This window comes from Puntigrus tetrazona, chromosome 11 (genome assembly GCF_018831695.1).
Source record: "Puntigrus tetrazona isolate hp1 chromosome 11, ASM1883169v1, whole genome shotgun sequence".
Classification (NCBI taxonomy): domain Eukaryota; kingdom Metazoa; phylum Chordata; class Actinopteri; order Cypriniformes; family Cyprinidae; genus Puntigrus; species Puntigrus tetrazona.
Genome location: NC_056709.1, coordinates 18,856,185 through 18,877,391, shown reverse-complemented (window position 1 = coordinate 18,877,391; position 21,207 = coordinate 18,856,185). Strand labels below are relative to the sequence as shown.

General features: G+C 36.4%; 2 protein-coding genes and 1 long non-coding RNA gene across 4 annotated transcripts in view; 2 read left to right on the top strand and 1 right to left on the bottom strand.

The window, feature by feature from the left end:
* Positions 1-15,046, bottom strand: part of LOC122354162 — a 65,976-nt gene extending 50,930 nt beyond the window's left edge. For both annotated transcript variants that reach the window (XR_006252091.1, XR_006252090.1), the window contains exon 1: positions 14,645-15,046. This is a non-coding gene — a long non-coding RNA (uncharacterized LOC122354162). The remainder of the gene's footprint in view (positions 1-14,644) is intronic.
* ogfr2 (opioid growth factor receptor 2) lies at positions 14,064-17,767 on the top strand. The gene is made up of 8 exons (XM_043252247.1): positions 14,064-14,386; positions 14,553-14,630; positions 15,154-15,216; positions 15,354-15,408; positions 15,510-15,588; positions 15,677-15,743; positions 15,899-16,047; positions 16,135-17,767. Exons 1-8 carry the CDS (start codon positions 14,189-14,191, stop codon positions 16,604-16,606), a joined length of 1,161 nt encoding a protein of 386 aa, XP_043108182.1. The 5' UTR covers positions 14,064-14,188; the 3' UTR covers positions 16,607-17,767.
* A 1,403-nt stretch (positions 17,768-19,170) lies between these two features.
* Positions 19,171-21,207, top strand: c11h3orf14 (chromosome 11 C3orf14 homolog). The gene is made up of 4 exons (XM_043252249.1): positions 19,171-19,701; positions 19,782-19,905; positions 20,280-20,348; positions 20,668-21,207. Exons 1-4 carry the CDS (start codon positions 19,649-19,651, stop codon positions 20,845-20,847), a joined length of 426 nt encoding a protein of 141 aa, XP_043108184.1. The 5' UTR covers positions 19,171-19,648; the 3' UTR covers positions 20,848-21,207.

The window sequence follows — 21,207 nt, the reverse complement described above, 5'->3', positions numbered from 1 at the left end:
ACTAAGCAGCAGTTGTTGGTGCAGTCTCTGGATGCTCTGTGAGCAGACAGATCAATAGACTAAGATTCAGTACAACCTGCAAATAGTCATGTGGAGTAGCCTCCCATTTGGACTTCATAGAACTGCTTGTTGGTGGGGGAAAATCAATTGGTTAAGTTCCTTGGAAAATGTACAGAAGATTGATTAACCACGTAGAAAATGGCCATTTGGTTCCCATCACAAGTCATATTTGCAGGATTCTTTTCACTAGATGTGTCGATGTTATATGCCTGTGGCAACTGTCAGGCTCTGTGAGCAGGGCAGTGTTTGAAAAGAGAGAGAGAGAGAGACAGAGAGAGAGAGAGAGAGAGAGAGAGAGAGAGAGAGAGAGAGAGAGAGAGAGAGAGAGAGAGAGAGAGAGAGAGAGAGAGAGAGAGAGAGAGAGAGAGAGAGAGAGAGAGAGAGAGAGACAGAAGAGAGAGAGAGAGAGAGAGAGAGAGAGAGAGAGAGACAGAGAAAGAGAGACAGAGACAGAGAGAGAGAGAGAGAGAGAGAGAGAGAGAGAGAGAGAGAGAGAGAGAGAGAGAGAGAGAGAGAGAGAGAGAGAGACAGAGAGAGAGAGAGAGAGAGAGAGACAGAGAGAGACAGAGAGAGAGAGACAGAGACAGAGAGAGAGAGAGAGAGAGAGAGAGAGAGAGACAGAGAGAGAGAGAGAGAGAGAGAGAGAGAGAGAGAGAGAGAGAGAGAGAGAGAGAGAGAGAGAGAGAGAGAGAGAGAGAGAGAGAGAGAGAGAGAGAGAGAGAGAGAGAGAGAGAGACAGAGAGAGAGAGAGAGAGAGAGAGAGAGAGAGAGAGAGAGAGAGAGAGAGAGAGAGAGAGAGAGAGAGAGAGAGAGAGAGAGAGAAGAATGTAAAACAAAACTAATCAGCTTTGGAAAGCTCAGGACCCTCAAGGGCTAAATTCTACATTTTTTTTTATGTGATACTTTTATAATACTAAATATGGACAATATGTTGCAAGCAATAAGCTGAATTGTATGCTATTTTTTTTATAATTTATGCTTGCCATGAATATAGACAATAAATGACCCTGGATCACAATAACAGTTATAAGGAGCATGTGTAAAGTATATCTAGCAACAAAATTATTAGAATATAAGTAAAGGTGAGGTTTCTTAATATATTTCCAAATCTTAATTTTTAGTAAAAGTTTCTCTCTTTATCTCTTTTTTTCTCTTAGTTTAATTGTGTTATATATATATAGATATGTACTTATCAATTTATTTATGGCATTTTTTGCATTGAAAAACAAGGTGTTTTTAATCAAATTTCATAAACACAGAAATGGCAACACACTGAATTACAGAGAAAATTCTGAATCAGAAAGACTGATTTTTACTCAACTAATCAATTACAAATACATTATAAATACAAGAATGTACGGCCTGTAAACATGGTCTATGTCACATTTAAGATGAGATGATGACATGGCAACCGCAACATCTATCAGTGTTTTATAACAAGCAGATTTTTTTTTTTTAAATGACCAGCGTTTTACCGAACATACGAAACCACTCAATGATATCAACATCAGACAGTCAAAAAAGGCATACGCCCACATGTGCTGCACGGCCGACTTTCAGAAGCTAGCATAACTTCAAAAGATGCTTGCTGCCAAAGACGACTCAGTTCCAGCTGACCATCAAGACAGTTTTCAACAATGAAAAGCGAGAGTATGGTACAAAGTACAAAGCAATCATACAGGTTTTCCTGTTTCTCACCCTACCAGCTCACCCACTGAGGCCTATCTGTCAGCATGTGAGTCAACACAGCCTTATTTACAGATACAGTAAGCAGCTCTCTCTCTCTCTCTCTCTCTCTCTCTCTCTGCCCACGGGCCTCCAGCCCTCACTCTTCACTTTATCCAGTGCTTAAGCAGCCGGTAAATTGGGCAAAGTTGCTTTATCTGATTAAAGAAGTGTATCACTAACAAGCACTCCAGGCAGTCTCTCTGATTTATCCTCACTGGTCCTGGGAGGACTCGCCGGTGAAAGAATGCACGGCTGACAATACCGGTGTTAATGAGGCTAAGCGAGGATGCAAACTGCACAATTAAAAAAAAAAAAAAAAAAAAAAAAAAGCTTCACTACAAAATAAAAAATGTCACAAGCTGATTAATAATTTAGCCCAGTGCAGGAGGTGGTCCAGTTCCATCTCGACCCCAAATTGTCTAGCTCGTTGAAAGTATAATAAGCTGTAGTTAGCGAGGCTCTTCTACATCAATTAATCAGGGAGAGATTTGGGATCATAAGCCAGAATCTTAGTCTGCTTTTTGATTGCTTTGTCTGAACTTGAGCTTGACTGCAAACACCTCTGCCTGCTCCCACAGATCACTTTCTTCTTTTTTTTGTTTGCATCATCAATATGAGTACAAGCTGTTACGGCAAACGGAAACTAGGGATTTTTTTTTTTGCAAGACATGCAAAGAATGCAAAAAAGCAACTGAATCGAGGACAGACATTTAATAGACAAGCAGTAATGCGAAATGCAAAGTAAGATGCATATTATTTAGGGCTGCAAAATACACTGTGTTCGAAAGTTTGGAGCGTGTGCTTGTGATGTTTTTGAACGAAGGCTCACCAAGGCTGCATTTATTTGATTAAAAATACTCTGTGAATTATTATTACAGTTTAAATGTATTTTATTCTAATATTTAGTTTTGGGACGGCAAAGCCATTTTCAGAGTCACATGATCCTTGGTTTTAATATGCAGATTTGCTGCACAAGGAACATTTCTTTTTACAGTCAGAGATAAAAAATGGTTTAAGCTTTTGTGGAATATTTTGTGGAAACTGCGATATATTGTCCCCCCAGGATTCTGTGATAAAAAGAAACTTCAGAACAGCAACAGTTTGAGATAGAAATCTTTTGTAACATTATAAATTCCTTTACTGACACATTTGATCAGTTTGATGCATCCTTGCCGAATAAAAGCTCCAAGTTCTTTAAAAATAAATATAACCGATTTAAATTTTCAAATGCTTTTGTTACACTCCTTTCTTCTATTTCTCTTTCACATTGAGATAAATTTTGCTGTCAAATAATACTTATTTAAAGTTTATTTTATTATTTAATGATACAGCAAAATATGATCTATATTTTGTACATGATTCATGATTCCTAGTTTCACTTGAACCTGTTCAGCAATTGATTTTAGTATTTATTTATTTAAACAGTTTTTTAATACCAAATAGTATTGCAGCATTTATTTGGTATATCCGTGCATCCCCAACATTTTTATCGTCAGAAGCGGTTTTCTTTTGCGAGTTACCATTGTATCAATTGCAAACAGTAGAGAAGTTCACATGAACCCTACCTCAGACCACCTTTTCATGCGGCTTCACGCGCGAGTTCAGAAAACCACTTTCACACCAAGCACACTCTGATGTCAAACAGACTCAAGTTTACATCAAAAGCACTAGTAAAAAACTATACCCTGTGGGTTCGACTTCCTCAGACTGCCTTATGTTTCTGAGCTTCTTGGGATGGGTGAACTAGTTATGGGAAGCTTCTCTTCTGTGCCCTCAGCGATTCCACTGGCAATTTGGCACTGGTAGCTTGTATGCTGCACAAGAAAAGTAACTTAGGCTTCCATATGGTGATGCCTGCAGGTGCAAAAGACCATACTGCTGATGTACTTCACAGCAGAGAACGAAGACCCGGCGAGATTTAAGATTAGTGACACGTCCCTGGGAAAATTTTCTTTAAAGTTTTCTTTTTTGAGTGAAGTTTAAAGTGAAATGTGACGGGGTCGAAGTTGCAAAACTCCAGATGGTGTGAACAAATCATAGGGCGGTCTCCTCAGCATGCCGGGAAGGTGACGAGACGAGGGAACAGGGAAATGTGTTAGACCAGTGCATAGAGTGCATAGGAGGTCTGTAATACCTGGAGAAAGCAAGCAATTAGCTGGTATTCATCTCAATGGCAGCGGCTCAGCTGGAGCAATGCTCCATCCAATGGTATACGGTTTTGCCATCTCTCCTAATGGGCACTCGCTTGAGCTATAAATAAGTTGTGACATCAAAAAAAGCAGTCCATTTAGTCCAATTAACGCTTTTAAGGATTCTGCAAGAAATAAAACAAATACTGAACAAAACATTTACTACAGGTTCAATGACATGAAACATTAAAATGCCTTTTATACTGAGAAAGGCTTGACTATACATCATATAGTCGTGTTTTTATTTTATGAATGAACCAATTCAGCAGAAGCTTTTGCTCAAACAGAATTGCATTGAATTTGGGGCGTGTGCGTTTTATGCTTTCGTTAGTGAATGCATTTCCTGGGAATCAAAGCCGCTAAATTTTTAGGTCGAAAATATTATATGTTAGCTATCATAAACGTTTAAATGCTATGCAAATATATAAATGCCATAAAATATTTTTGAGAAACGATTATATCCAAAAACACTGCATGTCTTAATTTTAAATCGACACCCTGACCCCTTTTTCTTTACCATAATAAATAACACTCAAAATCTATAATAGTAGTGATCAAAGTTTTGCTTACTATTAAATGGCCATAGAGAATAGAGAAATATGATTTTGTAGACTGACAGAAAAGGCTAAATTTATCTGGAATCTTTAATAAATCACTAGTACAAGAATGAAAATTCTGTCATCATTATGCCTTTTTTATTTTACAGAACACAAAAGTGTATAATTTAAAGAATTTAGTCAATCAGACAGTTGAAGAATGTAAGTCATACAGGTTTGGAAATAACTAAAAGGGGGAAGGAAATCATGATGCAATTTTCACTTTTGGATGAAGTATCCCTTTAAGCAATAGCACGGTTAAAATCTCCTACATGTACATGTTCAGCAAAATAAGAAACACAATGCTGAATTTATACAGCAGCGGTGGTAAAAGAGTGGAAAAAGCATTGTGCCTCGTCACACGCTGCGTGTTCTATTTTCACATGCCTCCATGTTCTAGCAGTGAGGCTGGACGTGGGCCGGAAATAGGAGAGAGGGTCACAATGACTGGAGGTGGGCGGCCCCTCTGTCACAAAGTGGTTTTGATGACAAACTCGTGGGCTTCAACTTTTCAAATTATTGTAGGATTTGCACCGTTATTATGACTTCATAATGGCATTAAGGTAAATGCTGGTTGCAAACGCAAAAAGAAGTAATGGAATAAAAGAGATTTTCTTCTACACTCCTCCCAGCTATAAACGTCTTGACTTATAACGTCAAGATTGAGGCTCTTAATGTCTCTGAAACCTCTAACAGTTACCTACTGTGTGACAAATATGGTTCTGAGCTGTCTGCCCTAACCTTTTTTGTTATACAATCATTTTCAGCAAGGCTGGCATTTACAGTAATTATACAAAGCATGCTTATTACACTCCAGGCTTCTCTTTATGTAACAATGCAGCCATGATTAAAAGGACATTGAAAGTTTGTAGCGTACGATTCAGTCTACTGTACTCCTGTGTTTACTGCGCAGTAAACCAGGTTTCAGAACAGGCGTTCAATCAAGCTATAAACCTACAATTTCTGCTGCTTTAAATTAGTTTATTATTTCGGTTCATAGTAGACCAACACAGAATACATAAAACACATTACAAGTTACAAGTTCAGCTGCTTTCTGTTAAGATTATAAATGAATATTCTGCCATCATTTACATTTACGTTTTGGTCTTCTAAGTAACGCAAATAAAAATTTTCTCCCCATACAATAGAAAACAAATACAGTTTTGAAGGGTGACTAAATGATGACAGAATTTAAATTTTTCGGTAAAACTGTTCATTTAACCAATTGATTAACTGACTGATCTGTTTATACTATATTATACTTTAACTGGTAAGTCTTAAAGACTTCCTATAGTCCTGGTTTGTAAGGTTAGACAGGTTAGTATATAAAATTGATAATATAAATTAGTTGACTGAATAATTCAATGACTGCATTTTGAACAAAACTGTTGAACAAATAAATCAATGACTCATTCACAAAGACAGCCATGCTGCCACCTACCTGTGATATATATCTATATGAACTATATCCCAAACAAGATTACCATTCATTTTTTACTGAAAAGCTGCATTTTAGCTTGCATTGTTTTAAGCGCCATATACTGTAAATAAATCTGACTTGTCATATGCATTCATTACGATATGCCGCATGTGTTTTTGTTGCTTGTTTCTTCATTTAATTTGTTTTGAATATTTCATACACTTTTCTGTGATTGAGAATGTTTAAGAAATACATTGATGCCACCTATGTGCCATTTTAAAAACACTGTAACCACGCCACGCTTTTTAGAATAAACAATGTTTACAAAAACGTTGGAAACAACATATTTTTGCTTGGAATTTATTCATTCCTCTTGATGCCGCTAATGTATCAGAAATCACACATATGGCCTAAAAATCTTTCAGAACTCTTCCATAGGACCAGCATTGAGGAAAGATATCCATCTCAGTTTTTTCACATGCAAATCTTTCAGAGAAAAGATGAATGCAAACAAGATTAAAATGAACTGAATTTCAAATTCAAAGGGTGAGAAGGCAAATATATAAATCGGCACCCAGGCTTACAACATATGTCTGACGCGAGAAGAAAACAGCAAAGGAGACGTAGCCAACTATTGGCCCCCAACTGAGAGAATCTCTGTTTACTGAGAATGAGTTCTATTACACCTCATCAAACCACAGCCAGACCAGTCTTGAGAGAAAGCCAAGAAAGATGGGAGAAAAGCCTTGCGTGTGTGTTTGTGCTCAAATATATTCAGCAATTGAAAGATTGCATTTTTATCTCTTACTCTTTGAATTCGTCTTCCTGTACTGCAAGTAAATGTCAGCATTCATATACAGAACTATGACTATTGTCCCATAAAGTCATCATTTCGCACGTTGTGTGTACCATCAGTATTTTTGGTTACAGTCACTTACAGTAGCTGTCATGAGCCCGATAGGATTTTTTTTAGTAAGTTACTCTATTCTTTTCACTATTAGCTCCCCAATCCACCCACCCACCCACCCATCAAATCCGAGAGACTCCCCGGTTCTCTCTTTGAGCAAACGCATTTCCCCTCGACAGACACACAGAGATCTGAGAGAGAAACTTTAATCACATCTCAACCATAAGGGAGGTTTTTCTCTGCTGCAGAGGCTCTTTGTTCAAAGACAGCATTTCCCTGCCATCAGAGCGAGATTACCGTACAGCGCACTTACCCAGGAGAGATCTTCCAACAGCAAAGCAGCCTGCACCAGCCAAAACCGACCTCTTCTGGGGTGCATTCAAACAAGCAATTGAAGCCTGCTAAACAGTTTCAGTACTCTCTGCGTAAAGCAAGTCTTTTCTGGTTATACTTAAATATTACATCAGAAGTTACAAAAACATAACATGCCTCATAAGAGTTGTCTGAACACAACAGATTTGGCCCATAAATTGTAGATTGTCAAAAATGTCTTAAAAGCAGGAGATTGAAGGAAGACGCTGTGATAAATATTCTGTTGGTCAAATAATGCATTGTACAGCAGCATTACGGGTTTGTAGGGGAGACTGGGGCTAGTTGTCACATGGAACAATTGTCATAATGGGTTTATACTTTGAAATTGGAAAAGTCCATAAGTTGTTTAATGGCAGGCTACCTTGACCGACGTTCAAGAACTTGTTATATATAAAATTCCTGCTGTGAAAATTTAACAAACTTAATTGTCCCACCTAACAAGTTCTTGAACGTCGGTCAAGGTAGCCTGCCATTAAACAACTTATGGACTTTTCCATATATATATATATATAAAACCCTGGATATCAGATCCTGCCTGAAGATATCCGTTGTTGCTGGTATCTAAAATCATAATAAAGTTTACTGAATGATCTTAGTAATGTTTCAGTGCCCAGCACAAATCCAACTTTTTGCTACCAATTATAGCAAAAGCAATGGAAAATTACTGTTTCACAACATCAACTTGTGATATTAAACACCTTGAAATTGAGACATTTCTTTTATCACTTGCTCTTGAAGAGAAATATAATTTGAAATCACAAAACATAAGATCAAACAACAATGGAAGAATATAATATAAAATGTGGCATATGGATAAATGATTATTTGAAAGAAAGAAAATAAAACAACACAAATGTATTGTTACTCTTTTAAAGCAACACGCACAAGGTTTCCTTCAACATAAAAGTACTTAATGCACAAGAAAAAAAAATTAAGAAACTATTTTTAGGAGATAAGCTGTTACCTGAATATAATATATGTCCAGTATGTTCCCTATTTGTCCTTAAAAATAGAACAAAAACATAAAAAAAAATAAATGGTAGAGCAAAACGAAAAATTTGGAAATGTTGCCAAATGAAATAATAACTACTCTGGAGGTCTTTGAGCTGGTACGTGAAGGTAGTTTGTCATTATCTGCTGATGGATATTGCTGTTCGTGCAGGTTCCCCAGACTCTCTTTATTAAGTTCATCACTAACGGATGAACAATAGTTAGCTGTACACCTTAAATTAGTTCAACACAGCACTGTTTTATAATTTCCCATCATTACAGTGGTATAACCATAATTCCTGTAGCATGCCTGCCTAACAGGAGCTGACGAACTATAATATCTAGTCAGATCACCAGTGAATGCTTACAGAATACCCAAGGATGAATGAGAGGAAACGTTAGTCAGACATTATAATAATGCACAGCTGTATATTTATATAATAATTTAAATAAATTATTTAATAGGGGGAAATAATTTCTCCATATTTATGTCGATTGTGAATCTTTGGAATTAATATATGTGAACAGCTATACTGTCGAAAAAGAAATAAATACAGTTCAAGCCTATAAATCGTGATTTGTTTTCTATGTTTTCATGATAGTGGGAACCAAGATAATGCATATTCAAAATGTACGAGATGAAATAAATCGGATTAAATGAGAACGAAAAGTAGGTATGACATCGTGGACTTAACTCACTGGCAACTCGGCGCACAATTTGTTACCCCTTTGAGCAGAACCGATGCATTTTATGTTAATTTAAACCAGCTTTCTTAGATATGAGAGCTTGTAAATGGCATGAAAAATCTATGCTAATTCTCCAACCATGAAAACTGCAACCTAAAAAGCACCGAGCATTTCTCTATTGAGCTTTTAATGAGACAATAGAAGGATGATAATGTGTTGTCTAACACTGCAAAGACACTTTGTTTTATTTCTATACTAAATTGCCAGCCAGAAAAAAAAACTTTTTCTCTTATCAGAGCTCAAGTAAAGAAGTAAACAGTAAGCTGATGGAGGCTACTCATAGTTTTATTTGTTGTTTAGTCATTCAGAGAGCGTGAATCTCAGCAGGCATAATCAATAGGGCCCTTCAATGCAATGAAACATAAGCGAGTGACAAGTTTGATGGTTGTCAGTCGAGCAGAGATAAATGGCGTGAAGCTTAACCACAGCATGTTGAATTATTTAGAGATGAGTCGCTGCAAAGGATCTGACTTGCCCCTCCTCTCTTGAAGATCAAGCGTGCTGACAAATTGTAGCGTCACTCTTTTACAAGTTTCTATGGACTGAGGTCATGAATAATTCTCTGTTCATATTTCTACCCTGGAACAACTTTTGTAGTGATTCTCCTCTGTTCTGTCCTTTTAGTTTATTTTGCTAAGATAAAAAATAAATCCGTCAAGATGCGCTTGTTATCTTTCGGACCAAATGCCTAGGGTTTTAACAAATTTTTATCTCGGTAGGCTGTCTTTATCGGTTCCCATTCAAATTCTGCCAGATGGGCAAGTTTTGAAATAGACTTTCAAAAAAAAAAAAAAAGAGGAAAATGTGATGTGCAATTACAACATTAAGTGGTCTATGAAATGATAAAGCCTTAGGGGTCTTCTGAAGGTCATGTTGTAACAAATGATCACTGAACTTTCCAGTCACCTCTAAATTTCTCATATCGCAAAGAAACGTGCTTGCTGTCTATGTCAGGGTGTGTAATTAGGTGTAGATAGGCCAGATACTATTGAAATTACAAGGCAGAAATCACTGGTATTTTAAAAAAAAAACTCAGAAATGGTCAATTAAAAGCCAAGCAGTGACTATTAGCTTTGTGAGAAGATTCTTTTACAGTAAAATAACATATAGAAAGGTCATTTATTTAAGCTTCCTCATTTTATTTAGTGCTATTATGGAACATTTTCACATTAAGGGGGGAAATACATTTGAAAAGTGCTGAAATAAATATATTATAAATAAATAAATAAATAAATAATATATATATATATATATATATATATATATATATATATATATATATATATATATATATATATATATATATATATATATATATAGCCAAATATACTGGGTCACCTCCTTCCAATGAACAGACTACTGTTGTAATTTTCATGAATGCAAACCTTAATATTCATGCATATAATGATATTCTAGGAAACCGTGTGCTACTTTTTTCATAGTAACAGTTTGTACAGTAACCTTTTCTATTCTAACATGACAATGCCTCTGTGTATAAGGCAAGGTTTAAAAAGAAATGATTGATTCAGTCAGTGTGGAAGAACATGACTGGTGTGCAGAAAGCAAAGTCAGCTGGACACATCTGGTGTGACTTTAAATGCAGACATTGAGCCAAAAACTAAAAACACTTGTATATACGGGTGCAGTCATTTTAGACACTTCCAAAAATGTTGCAACAGAGATGAAAATATAATTAGCGAACCCATGAATTATGTTTCCATCTTTGTTTGCCACAGCTTTGGAAGTGCCTTTTTCTGTTTTAAAGAAGAGGGTGTCCCAATACTTTCGTCCGCATAGTGCATGTACAAGTCATTGGTGTTTGGAGATAGGTTTCTGGCTCAGTGTCTGTATTTAAAGCCACACCAGGTGTGTCCAGCTGGCATTATGACTTTTTGCTCTTTGCAGACCAGTCGTGTTCTTCCACACAGACTGAATTAATCATTTCTTTTTAAACCTTGCCTAATACACAGAGGCATTGTCATGTTAAAATAGAAAAGGTTCCTGTCCAAACTGTTTTCCCTAGAATAATCATTATATGCATAAATATTAAGGTTTGCACTTACTAAAGTAGTCAGATCTGTTCATGTACTTTTGGCAATATAGTGTGCGTGTGTGTGTGTGTGTGTGTGTGTGCGTGCGTATACAATGTAAGTGCAATGTATTTGTGTACACACAATGTAAATTTATTTTAATAATTTGAAGTTATAATGGGCCCCTTTGGAAGTTTACTGAGGCCACCTGATAGGCCCCAGATTTAGAGTCACTCCTATAGAGTGACTATGGAACACTATCAAAAATCATGCTTTTGCTCTAAAAGTAAGAGTACGAGTGCAAAACCATGCATTTTCATTACACAAAGGCGAAAAATAAATTTGTCACTTCAACATATATACCTGCATAGATGAATAGCTGCACAAAGCCCTGTTTTGTGACTTTATTGCTCAGGCTGTGCATAGAATCAAATGTGTCATGACATAAAAGATGAAAGCAATAGAGTACATGGTCAGGTTGGATAAAAGCAGAAGAGGTCTGACAGTTTCCTTTAGTGAACAGAGTATCGCTGTTAATCGGCTTCAGCTGAACCTTTCGAAATTTTAAACTGTATCTTATATTACTGATATACATAATTAAATTTTAACAGAAATGCAGTTGGCCCTGGTACATGGTGTTTAGCTTTTAAATAGCAAAACCACTCCTGTGCTGTATTAATCATTTCCAATTCAGCATGTGTGATTAAGCCAGTAAAAAAAGCTTGAAAAGGTTTATAAAAATGGTAATGTTGTTTTGATGTCTAATTGAATATTTTATTACACATTATTTTTGATAACATAGTGTTCGGAATTGTAATAAAGCAGATGTATTTACTTATAGCGTTCCGGAATCCCATTGTCCAGCAGTGTAACATACTACCTCATACAAAATTAAAGAGCTAAAGATTTTTTTGCTGAAAACAATAACGCTGCACTAAGGCTGAACCTGTATTTATATTTTTCCGGTCTCACAACACACACAAAAAAAAAAAAACACTAAAAATGCTCTGCTGTATGGACGTCTCTGAAGATATGATTGTTCAAAAGACCCTGAACAAAGAAATTCAAGCAAATTAATTATTAACACATCCACAAAGGACACGCTGTTACATAAAGCTGTCAAGAATAATCCACTACTACACATTATAAACTCAAAGGCAAAATTCTTCTGCATATGTGGACATGGCTACAGAGATGAAGTATGGCAGGTAGTACGCATACTGTGTGCGGTGTATGCCTGATATATAAAAGATGGCTTTTGCCTGCAGAAAATGTGACTTGTTATGAAATGCTGCATATCTTAGCGGCGCATTTCGGTCTAGCTCTTTTTGTAGTAAGCACATTTACTTCGAATGATACAGAAAACAGCTTTTTAAAATATTCGCGTAGCCTCTTTTTGGGTGACAGACTTGATTAACTAACTAGCATCAATAAGCTGAGCTAATGTTTCATTCAGGTTTAATCCCGGTGTGAAATGGTTTTATATAAATGACGTTTTATCTGATTCCAAATGTGACGTTTGACAAGTGTATTAGCAGCAGGTATTTGAGCAGCATAGAGAGAATGATGAGCTATAGGGGTATTAGCTCTTAGGCGGCGTCTGCTTTGGGAAAAGCTTTATGACACAGAGCCATCTGCCGTTTATAACACGCTATTGCAACAAAATGATTCCCGCTCGTGACGTCCACAAGGTAGATTTATATAATATTAGTCATTCGATCATAATGAAAAACAAACAGCAGGGAGTCACACTACGACGCAACATAATTTACTTTTCCTTACGGAACCGCGTTATTTTTAAACGGCTATGTGTACAGTAACTATTTAAAGGTGACTCATTCTGCTGATCTTTAATGTGATGGCAGTGACTCATGTGTGGATGGACGAGATTCGGAAATTCGAGAATCGGTTGCCTTTCATGGAATGTAATAAATGTGGAAAAAAAATAATGTCTGCCTAATATCCATCTACATCACTGACGTCATCTGAAATTATGTGTGTGTGGTAATAGGTAGGCCTTACTGATCCTGAAAAAGTGTGTGTTTGTATATATATATATATATATATATATATATATATATATATATATATATATATATATATATATATATATATATATATATAAAAGAATTAGAATTTTTCTACATTTCACTGTACTTTTGGCATTACACCCATGCATGGATTGGAATTTAATAAGCATTTCTCAATTTAATTCTGGAGGTTCTGCTAAGATGTAGTTATCACTGAATTGATTTATCACCACTTTAGATTATTCAGTTAATGACTGAAAACCATTTCATGTATTTTTAGCATTTTTTTTAGCTCTCCTGCAAGGCATCTATCCCAGCACGTGGGCTGAGGCCCCCCAGCGGGTAACTGAGGTACTGCGGGTTCTCTGGGTTACCTCTTTCTGTGATCTTTAAAATGCGTTTTACATTCTAGATAGACGTATTTTCCTGACTGTGTGTGGACCGATTGTCTTAACCTCTTGTGCACGTGTTCTAAAACCTAAAACGGCAAACTCGACTAGTTAAGAGCGGAAACCTAGCGTCGTTCCCAAATACATCCACCAGAGGTCACTAAACATGACTTTGACAGGTGCTCGTAAAACTGAGCCGTAGGCCGAAATGAAACACTACATTATTAAGCATAAAATTAGATCGTTGCATAGCGTTTTACAAATAGCATAAATTAATGGAATACTATATTATAAATCGACACAGCAGTCCCGTATAGCCATATGCGTTATCTATTTAAAAACACTCCTCATCACTAAGTAAGTGGCCTACACAAGAGCATGCACCTTCACCCAGGCCAGATCTTAAATATTAACAGTTTAGTATTTAGAACACTGCACTAATACAGCATATATATATATATATATATATATATATATATATATATATATATATATATATATATATATATATATATATTAGTCTGTTAACTATAAATGAATAAATCAGTGGGATAGAACCTAGAAAATAAACAAGACCTGGCAACCCTTGCGTCAACTCGAGCCCTGTTTTTCATTGAGCTAGAAATGCTTTCGGTTCACGACGACGAGCGTCAACTTTCATTTTCTTTTGGCAGCGTTGAGCACGCGTTGTTCAACGAGATATTCGGGTTCGACTCGTCTTTTTAGGTCGATGTGCTTTAAGAGGGCACTGTGGTGTTTGCTCCGTGGACTGTTGAGGCTTTTTCGTACTTTGACTACTTTGGTTCGGCGTGGTCTCGCTAAACTTCGTTTGAGGCGCACTGGCCAGAATAACATGTCAGGTGATGAGTGCGAATATGACTCCACATGGGAGGATGGAGACGAAAACAAAACACCCAGAAAGAAGAAGGTCTGTTTGAACTATTCCGCCGGTTTGGCATTTATTAATTAAATCTCGTTTGAGTAGTTGCGTTTGGTAGGTCGTGCGTTGTCACGCTGCTATCCGTTTTGCTTTCCATTTCCACGTGAGTTTTACAAACAACCGTCTCATTCGTGATTTCCGTTTGCGTTTACAGATGTATCACAGCCGCGGAAAGAGTCGCAGGAACATGTTTGCTGCAAGGGACATGCAAGACTTTCGACATGGTTGTTGGGTAAGTTTCATTACCTTGAAATAAGGCGGTGGGGTAGATGTAGATGTCGCCACCTCTGAAGGCAGTTGTCCTTTCCTAGGCAAGGAAAACGGAAGCGGGAATGAACCTAAGCGCTGCGTTGTTTGTAAAGCACGCAGCTGTGGACATGTGACTTTTCAAAAAACTTCTAAATAGTGTCATGGCAACCCTTACAGCCCCTACACTGTTTAACCACGGTGTTTGAAGTACAAGTATGGTAGTACAAATGGTGCACAATACGCCCAAAAAGTGATAACTACACTTTTACTGTAATAAAACCGTGGTCAATTTTCTTTAGGAGAATATATGTGTAATTTCTTATATTAATAGGTTAGCACAAACCGTTGTCTTACCCCAGTTTACACGCCAGCTCACATTACTCCGTTGAAACAAATGAGAAAAAGGCATAGATGAGTATCTAAACCCCACAACGGGACGTGCCTAAGTGCTGCAAGATCCTGCTGTAGGCTAAAACCTTACAGATTTTGTTTGTTTCCCACTTAAGGGCTTGAGAGATATTCATGATGACGGTGGGGATGATGATGACGATGCTGGTAAACAAGATAAAGTAAGTAAACTAATAATAAAATATGTTTCTGCCATTACGCTCATAATTAACCACTTCAAGAATGTCAAATTTACACAAAACGGTCTAGAAGATACTTCATAATGGGTTTGTGTAATGTTGTTGTTGTTGTTTTTAAGGGCTGCTACTATAACCTAGAATTTTACCGTGGTAATTTAAGATCTTCACCCGATGGTATGGTATTGCACTCCTTCTATAGCGAAATCAAACGTTATTGTTTTCATTTACTTTCATTTACTTGACTCGTTTTAACACGCTACCTTCGTTTTGCGCAGATCTTTACATCACTGATTTTCACCAGAAGTGGTGGGGTGATTATTACCTGCTGGAAGATGTTCACTCCTACATCCAGTGGTCAGATCCCGCTCCGCTTCATCCATGACTTCCAGTTAACGCTGGTTTAATTATGGTTTTAATTTCTAACCATTTTAACATTTTTCAGGTTGTTTCCGATACAAGAGCCGGGGGTGAATTGGAGAGCACACGTGCTCCAAAAAAATGAAATAAAGGTACGTTTAAAACATTCACTTGGATTCGATTTACCAACCATCTTAAGGAGTATTTGTCTGACAGGATTTCTCAGGAAACATTACACTCGTAGTAGTTAGTTACGGCACATTGAAAAATAGAGAATGCTTAAATAAATCTGCTCCTTTTTTCCCAGCTTTTCCGTAAAGATAAAAAAGCAAAGAAAAGATTGGTGAAATCGTATGAGCTGATGTTGGATTTCTACGGTATACGTATGGTCGATGAATCAACGGGAGAGGTGGAGCGTTCTGATAACTGGAAGGACCGCTTTAGAAACCTGAACAGGTTTTTACCATCGTATTTCTTTTCTATTTGTTTGTGTTGTTTGAAGACTTTTCCAATAGCTAGCTTGCTTTTCTTTTGATTTTGCAGCCATACACACAACAGCTTGCGCATCACACGCATCCTGAAGTGTTTGGGGATTCTAGGATTGAAGCACTACCAGGCCCCACTGGTCAAGTTTTTCCTCAATGAAACTCTTGTCGAGGGACAGCTTGAAAACGTGAAGCAAAGTGCGCTAGATTACTTTCTGTTCGCTGTATTGGACAGGTCGGAGAGAAGGGAGCTGGTTAAATTTGCCTTTAAGAATTTCAAGCCCCGAGAAGACTTTGTCTGGGGCCCGAGGAAGATCCTGTCAGGTCAGATGGCGCGCTGCAAAAACGAAAAAATGGACCAGCCAAAAGAGGAAATTCGTAGTAGTGCAGAAGATGAGCAGAATCATTCAGCTGTACACGAGAAAAATAAAAAAGATCGCAAAGATAACGATTGGGCGGCCGTTCCCAACAAATCGAAAGAAAAAGATAGTGAAAATGAGAATGAGGGTGTGGGGAAAAAAATTATCTGAGTGCTGGTGCCAGTGATGGTGATGAAGAAGACAAATCGACGGAAACAAATAGTGATAAGTGGGCAAATAAGTACAGACAGTGCCGCTCAGAAAATGGGGATGCAGTAGTGCAAAATTCAGAAAATGATCACGGTGGGGGTGAAAGCATAGATGCTTTCGGTGGTTCTCACCGAACTGAGGAGAGTTCTTCAAGTGAGGGGAATGACGTAGACGTGAAGGGTGGAAACAAAGATGAAGACATCCTGAAAAGGCTGGGTCCCTCCGAAAGCGAGGACGTTGAAAAAATACCATCTAGTCGTTCTCCTGAACAAATGAAAAGTGAAACGGATGGCCGTAATAAGAATGAGCTAGAAGGAAATGGCGTCAGTGTTGGTGACGATAACGAAGGCACGGCACCAGCTAACGATTCTCATGGTCAGGATGCTTTGGGTGGTTCTCGCCAAACTGAGGAGAGTTCTTCAAGTGAGGGGAATGTGGAGATGATTGATGAAACTGAAAATAACCATGACAAGCCTGAGAATGAGCAGTGAAGGGTGATACCGGTTAGTCCGGAATTTACAGCATTATTGGCGAACGAGAGCAGTTCAGAAAATGAAAGTGTAGTAAAGCAACATCAAGAGATGAGTGATTGTGATTATATTGACAACATAACGCCACTAAACGAGTCTTCATGTGAAATGTGTGACATGCCTCATGTAGGTAAGGTTAGTCTTCACCAGTTTAAAGAAGGGGCTGACGTCTGGCATAAAAATGAAGGAGATTAATTAAATGTCAAACACTGTAAATGCTAGTTTTATGAGTTTACATATTTGTTTTTCTAAATTTAATGAAAGATATAAAAAATATATTGGAATGACCTTTATGATTTAAGTTAAAATGCTATTGTTGAGCTTTTTTTTTGTTGTTGTTTTATTATTGTTTATCAGATTGTCAGAAAGAAAAAGAAATGGCGTAAAATATTCAAAAATATAGAAATATTCAGTATATTCAAATTATTTTTTTATGAATTGTACCAATGAATTGTAATGTACAAATAAATTGTTAATTATCAACTACTGGCAAAGTTAATGTAATCACTGACGAAACATTTTGACTAAAGCCTGACTTGTAAAGGAAATGCAGTAAAGAAATTGTGATAAAGCAACGTTGCACTATGTTAGATTTGTGAGTTCTATTATTTTGTCTTTTCCCTTTCCTTTTTTGAGAAATTGGAAATGGTGAAAATTACTTTATGCCTCAAATTGAAGTGTGAGCTTAGAAAATAATATAATTTAGCTGATAACCTTTGCATAAAAACTAATAATTAAATTTGTATGTTTTGCATTAATGCTAAAACAGTTGTAAGTGATTCTGTTGAAGTAACCTTTGTAAACTCTATGCTGTTTTGGTTTGAGAGTTATACTTTCAAAGCAAATAAATGTCTTCCCGCTGATAACACTTTTCATTTACAAATAAAATGCAGAAAAAGAAAAGAAAGACTGTTATAAACATATAATGTAAATCAAAATAAAGCTGTTTTTTTAAAAAAATGTAAGAATATTGTAATCAAGATCATTGTTGAGGTTTGGAGTTTAAGAGAATTTAAAGAGATGATAAACTGACAAAAAATATGTCTTCCCATTTCACACTGATAAAATGCTGCTTTTACTCATGAAAGCAGGCTAAAATAGAGCATGTTATGAACAAGACTAAATGCATTACAAAGACGAGTAGGCCTATATGTAATGGATATTAAATAATAAAAAAAAATTTAATATTCTGCCAATGATTGTTATTGAAGTTTGATCCTGCAATCAGCAAAAATATTTGCCATTAATTTGATATATTTATTTATTTAGTCTGCTTTTTTGTGTAAGTTTGAATATTAATGCAACTCTTGAGCACAATGGAGCTATGTCATTCTTTTTATTTTTAATCAATTTTTTATGTTATTCATGTCATTCTTGTTGAACTTTACAGGAAATACTTTTGGTTCACCATGACCTTCAGCTTTCATGGTTGAGCACTTTATGAGCATGTAGAGTTTGCATGAATCCATATGTAACATTTTTTTTTTTATAAAAATCTGTCATTCAGCTAACCATTTCAGACCTATTTCCATCACGAGAGCCATGGACGAATTGGAGTGCACGTAAACATAAAGTAAATAAAGATCCGTTAAAATATGCTTTTTTTATGTTTTTGGTAACAGTGTGTCACACGCTGAGAGCTATGAATCTATGCTGTAGATAAACTGATACCTCAGCTGCAGATTGTTTGAACTGTCCATTATATTTATATGATATATTTTGGGGTTTCAGACCCTGTTTTGCTCACCAAATTATGCCAATTAAGTCCATTGATTACCAGTCTAAATGTGATGATAAACACTTGAGCTATGTCAGTCTTTAACAGCTTTTCATTTATTACAACTCTACTATTACAAAGTCTAGACCTTCTGCTAATATAGTGAGATTGTTGAACATAAGTAGCCTATGGTAGGTATACAGTATCTGCTGAATCAATGGAAACATAAAGTGTGTGTGTGTGTGTGTGTGTGTGGGGCTGCATTTTTCCACAACAGAAAAATGTACTAAAAAATTAAATAGCTTTTTTTTCGCAATATGCTTAAAAGGTTTACTTAAATTTAATAATGTTGTACTATTATTAATATTATTATTATTTAAGCTCTTTTATAGAAGTCTTGCTTTTGAAGTTATAGCTAACTAACATATCAAAACAGGGAGAGGATAATTTCAAGCCGACCCTCAATGATCTAATGGCAAAAAATTACATTTAAAAACAAAATATAGTATTTTTTTCTCATTTAACTCTTCCTAACAGTAGAGGGCGCACTTGTCCTAATCTTTTGCCCACGAGCCGTCATTTCCGCACACATGGTCGTTGGTAGTTATGGTTACGGAAGGCTTCGGTTTCGGAGCTTTGTTTCCGGATGCTGTGGCCGCGGAGTCGTGGATGTTAAAAGTATGAGGCTTTGGTAAAGTGTCAGTGACGGAGTTTGAGTTTTAAAAATTCTATCCGTGTTTTAGAAACTACGGTTAAATGGCCTCTTATACGCACGAAGAGTTTGAACTCAGCCAGAAACACGAAGATATGTGAGTCCTTCGGTTAAAAAGCTTCTCTTAGTCCTGTTAATAAACCAAACGGCTTAATGAAACACATTTTTCTCGTGTAGACTGGGGAAAAGAGCATTACTGCTGCAGCAGATGGAAGCGCACTATGAACAGCAGAAGGCTAAGAAAAAACAGCAGTATCTGAAGTCTCAAGCGGCGAAGGAGAGAAATGCTCAGATCCTTGAGGTTTCTCTACTCTGTTATACATACTGTATATTTGTATGATACGATTCATAGCTCTATTATAGTACAGCAAAAAGCTCTCTCTCTGTGTGTGTGTGTGTGTGTGTATATATATATATATATAATGTATGTGTATATATATATTATGTATGTGTGTATATATATGTATATTATGTATGTATATATATATATATGTATAGTGTATGTATATATATATATATATATATATGTATATATATATATATATATATATATATATATATATATATATATATATGTGTGTGTGTGTGTGTGTGTGTGTGTGTGTGTATATGTATATGTTATATGATCTTATGTTTTAGAATTTTTGTTTGTGTTTATGTGAATTTCTGTTGTAGGATTTACAGAATGCTGAAGAAAATCTTCAAACCAGACAGCTGCTTCACCCAGATATTATTAACCTTGAGGTATTAGTTACATCTCATAAAGTAAAGCTAGCTTAGTGTTTCTATTTTGAAATTATCCGATATTAAATGTTGCATTTGAAGTACTTCTTTGCATGTGCATACGATACCTCTTTCCCCAAGAAACTGTAATAAATTGAAAATTATGTTTAGAAAGGCGATGAAATGACGTTTTGTAATGCAACAAGACCGCTGCTGTATTTTAAATTCGGATGCAGCATCAAATGTTTTACATGCTTAAGCTACGAGAATAGGATGCAGAAGAAAATATTGGGAGTGTTCCGTTCCTTCGACAAGTTGATCTCGTGTTGTCCTGTCATAGACTTGTTATTGGGCCTCAGTTGAGCGGAAACTACCAGAATGGGAGCAGTATTTGCTTGGGAAAGGACGACCACCGACGAGAGAGACTGAGAGATTGCTTAGACAACAGAAACCGAAAACAAGACAAGATCCCTCCACCGCACAAGGCAAGGGCAAACCCCCTCGACCCAAACCTAGATGAGCTGTCTGATGTGTGTAGCTTTACTTTTGTTTTGTTTTTTTGTAAATGTGTGTCATATATTTGATTTTACTGTACAAGCAAATACAGAATAAATGTGTTCACTGCATACCGCATTAACGTTTGCATACACAAATGCATCCACATGGGGGCAATACTGACTGCGTTTTCCATAACTACACCGCTCTCTTTTCTTCTGCGAATCGAGAAATAATCACTTGTAAAAATCTGCTGTGATTTACAATGAATGACGCAAATTGTATGGCGTTTTTGACGATACTTAAAAATGAGTTCAGATTAGTTGTTTCTTTTACAAGTAAAAAAATGATTATCCAAATAGTGTCAAATAATAAAAGTTTTCAA

What these genes read in the sequence shown, in the direction of transcription:
- ogfr2 (XM_043252247.1), top strand. Translation starts at nt 14,189, where the DNA reads ATGTGCTTTAAGAGGGCACTGTGGTGTTTGCTCCGTGGACTGTTGAGG. An exon ending in ATGCTGGTAAACAAGATAAA is followed by an intron (nt 15,217 to 15,353) that starts GTAAGTAAACTA and finishes GTTGTTTTTAAG; the next exon opens with GGCTGCTACTATAACCTAGA. An exon ending in GTTCACTCCTACATCCAGTG is followed by an intron (nt 15,589 to 15,676) that starts GTCAGATCCCGC and finishes AACATTTTTCAG; the next exon opens with GTTGTTTCCGATACAAGAGC.
- c11h3orf14 (XM_043252249.1), top strand. Translation starts at nt 19,649, where the DNA reads ATGGCCTCTTATACGCACGAAGAGTTTGAACTCAGCCAGAAACACGAA. An exon ending in GAAATGCTCAGATCCTTGAG is followed by an intron (nt 19,906 to 20,279) that starts GTTTCTCTACTC and finishes TTTCTGTTGTAG; the next exon opens with GATTTACAGAATGCTGAAGA. An exon ending in CAGATATTATTAACCTTGAG is followed by an intron (nt 20,349 to 20,667) that starts GTATTAGTTACA and finishes GTCCTGTCATAG; the next exon opens with ACTTGTTATTGGGCCTCAGT.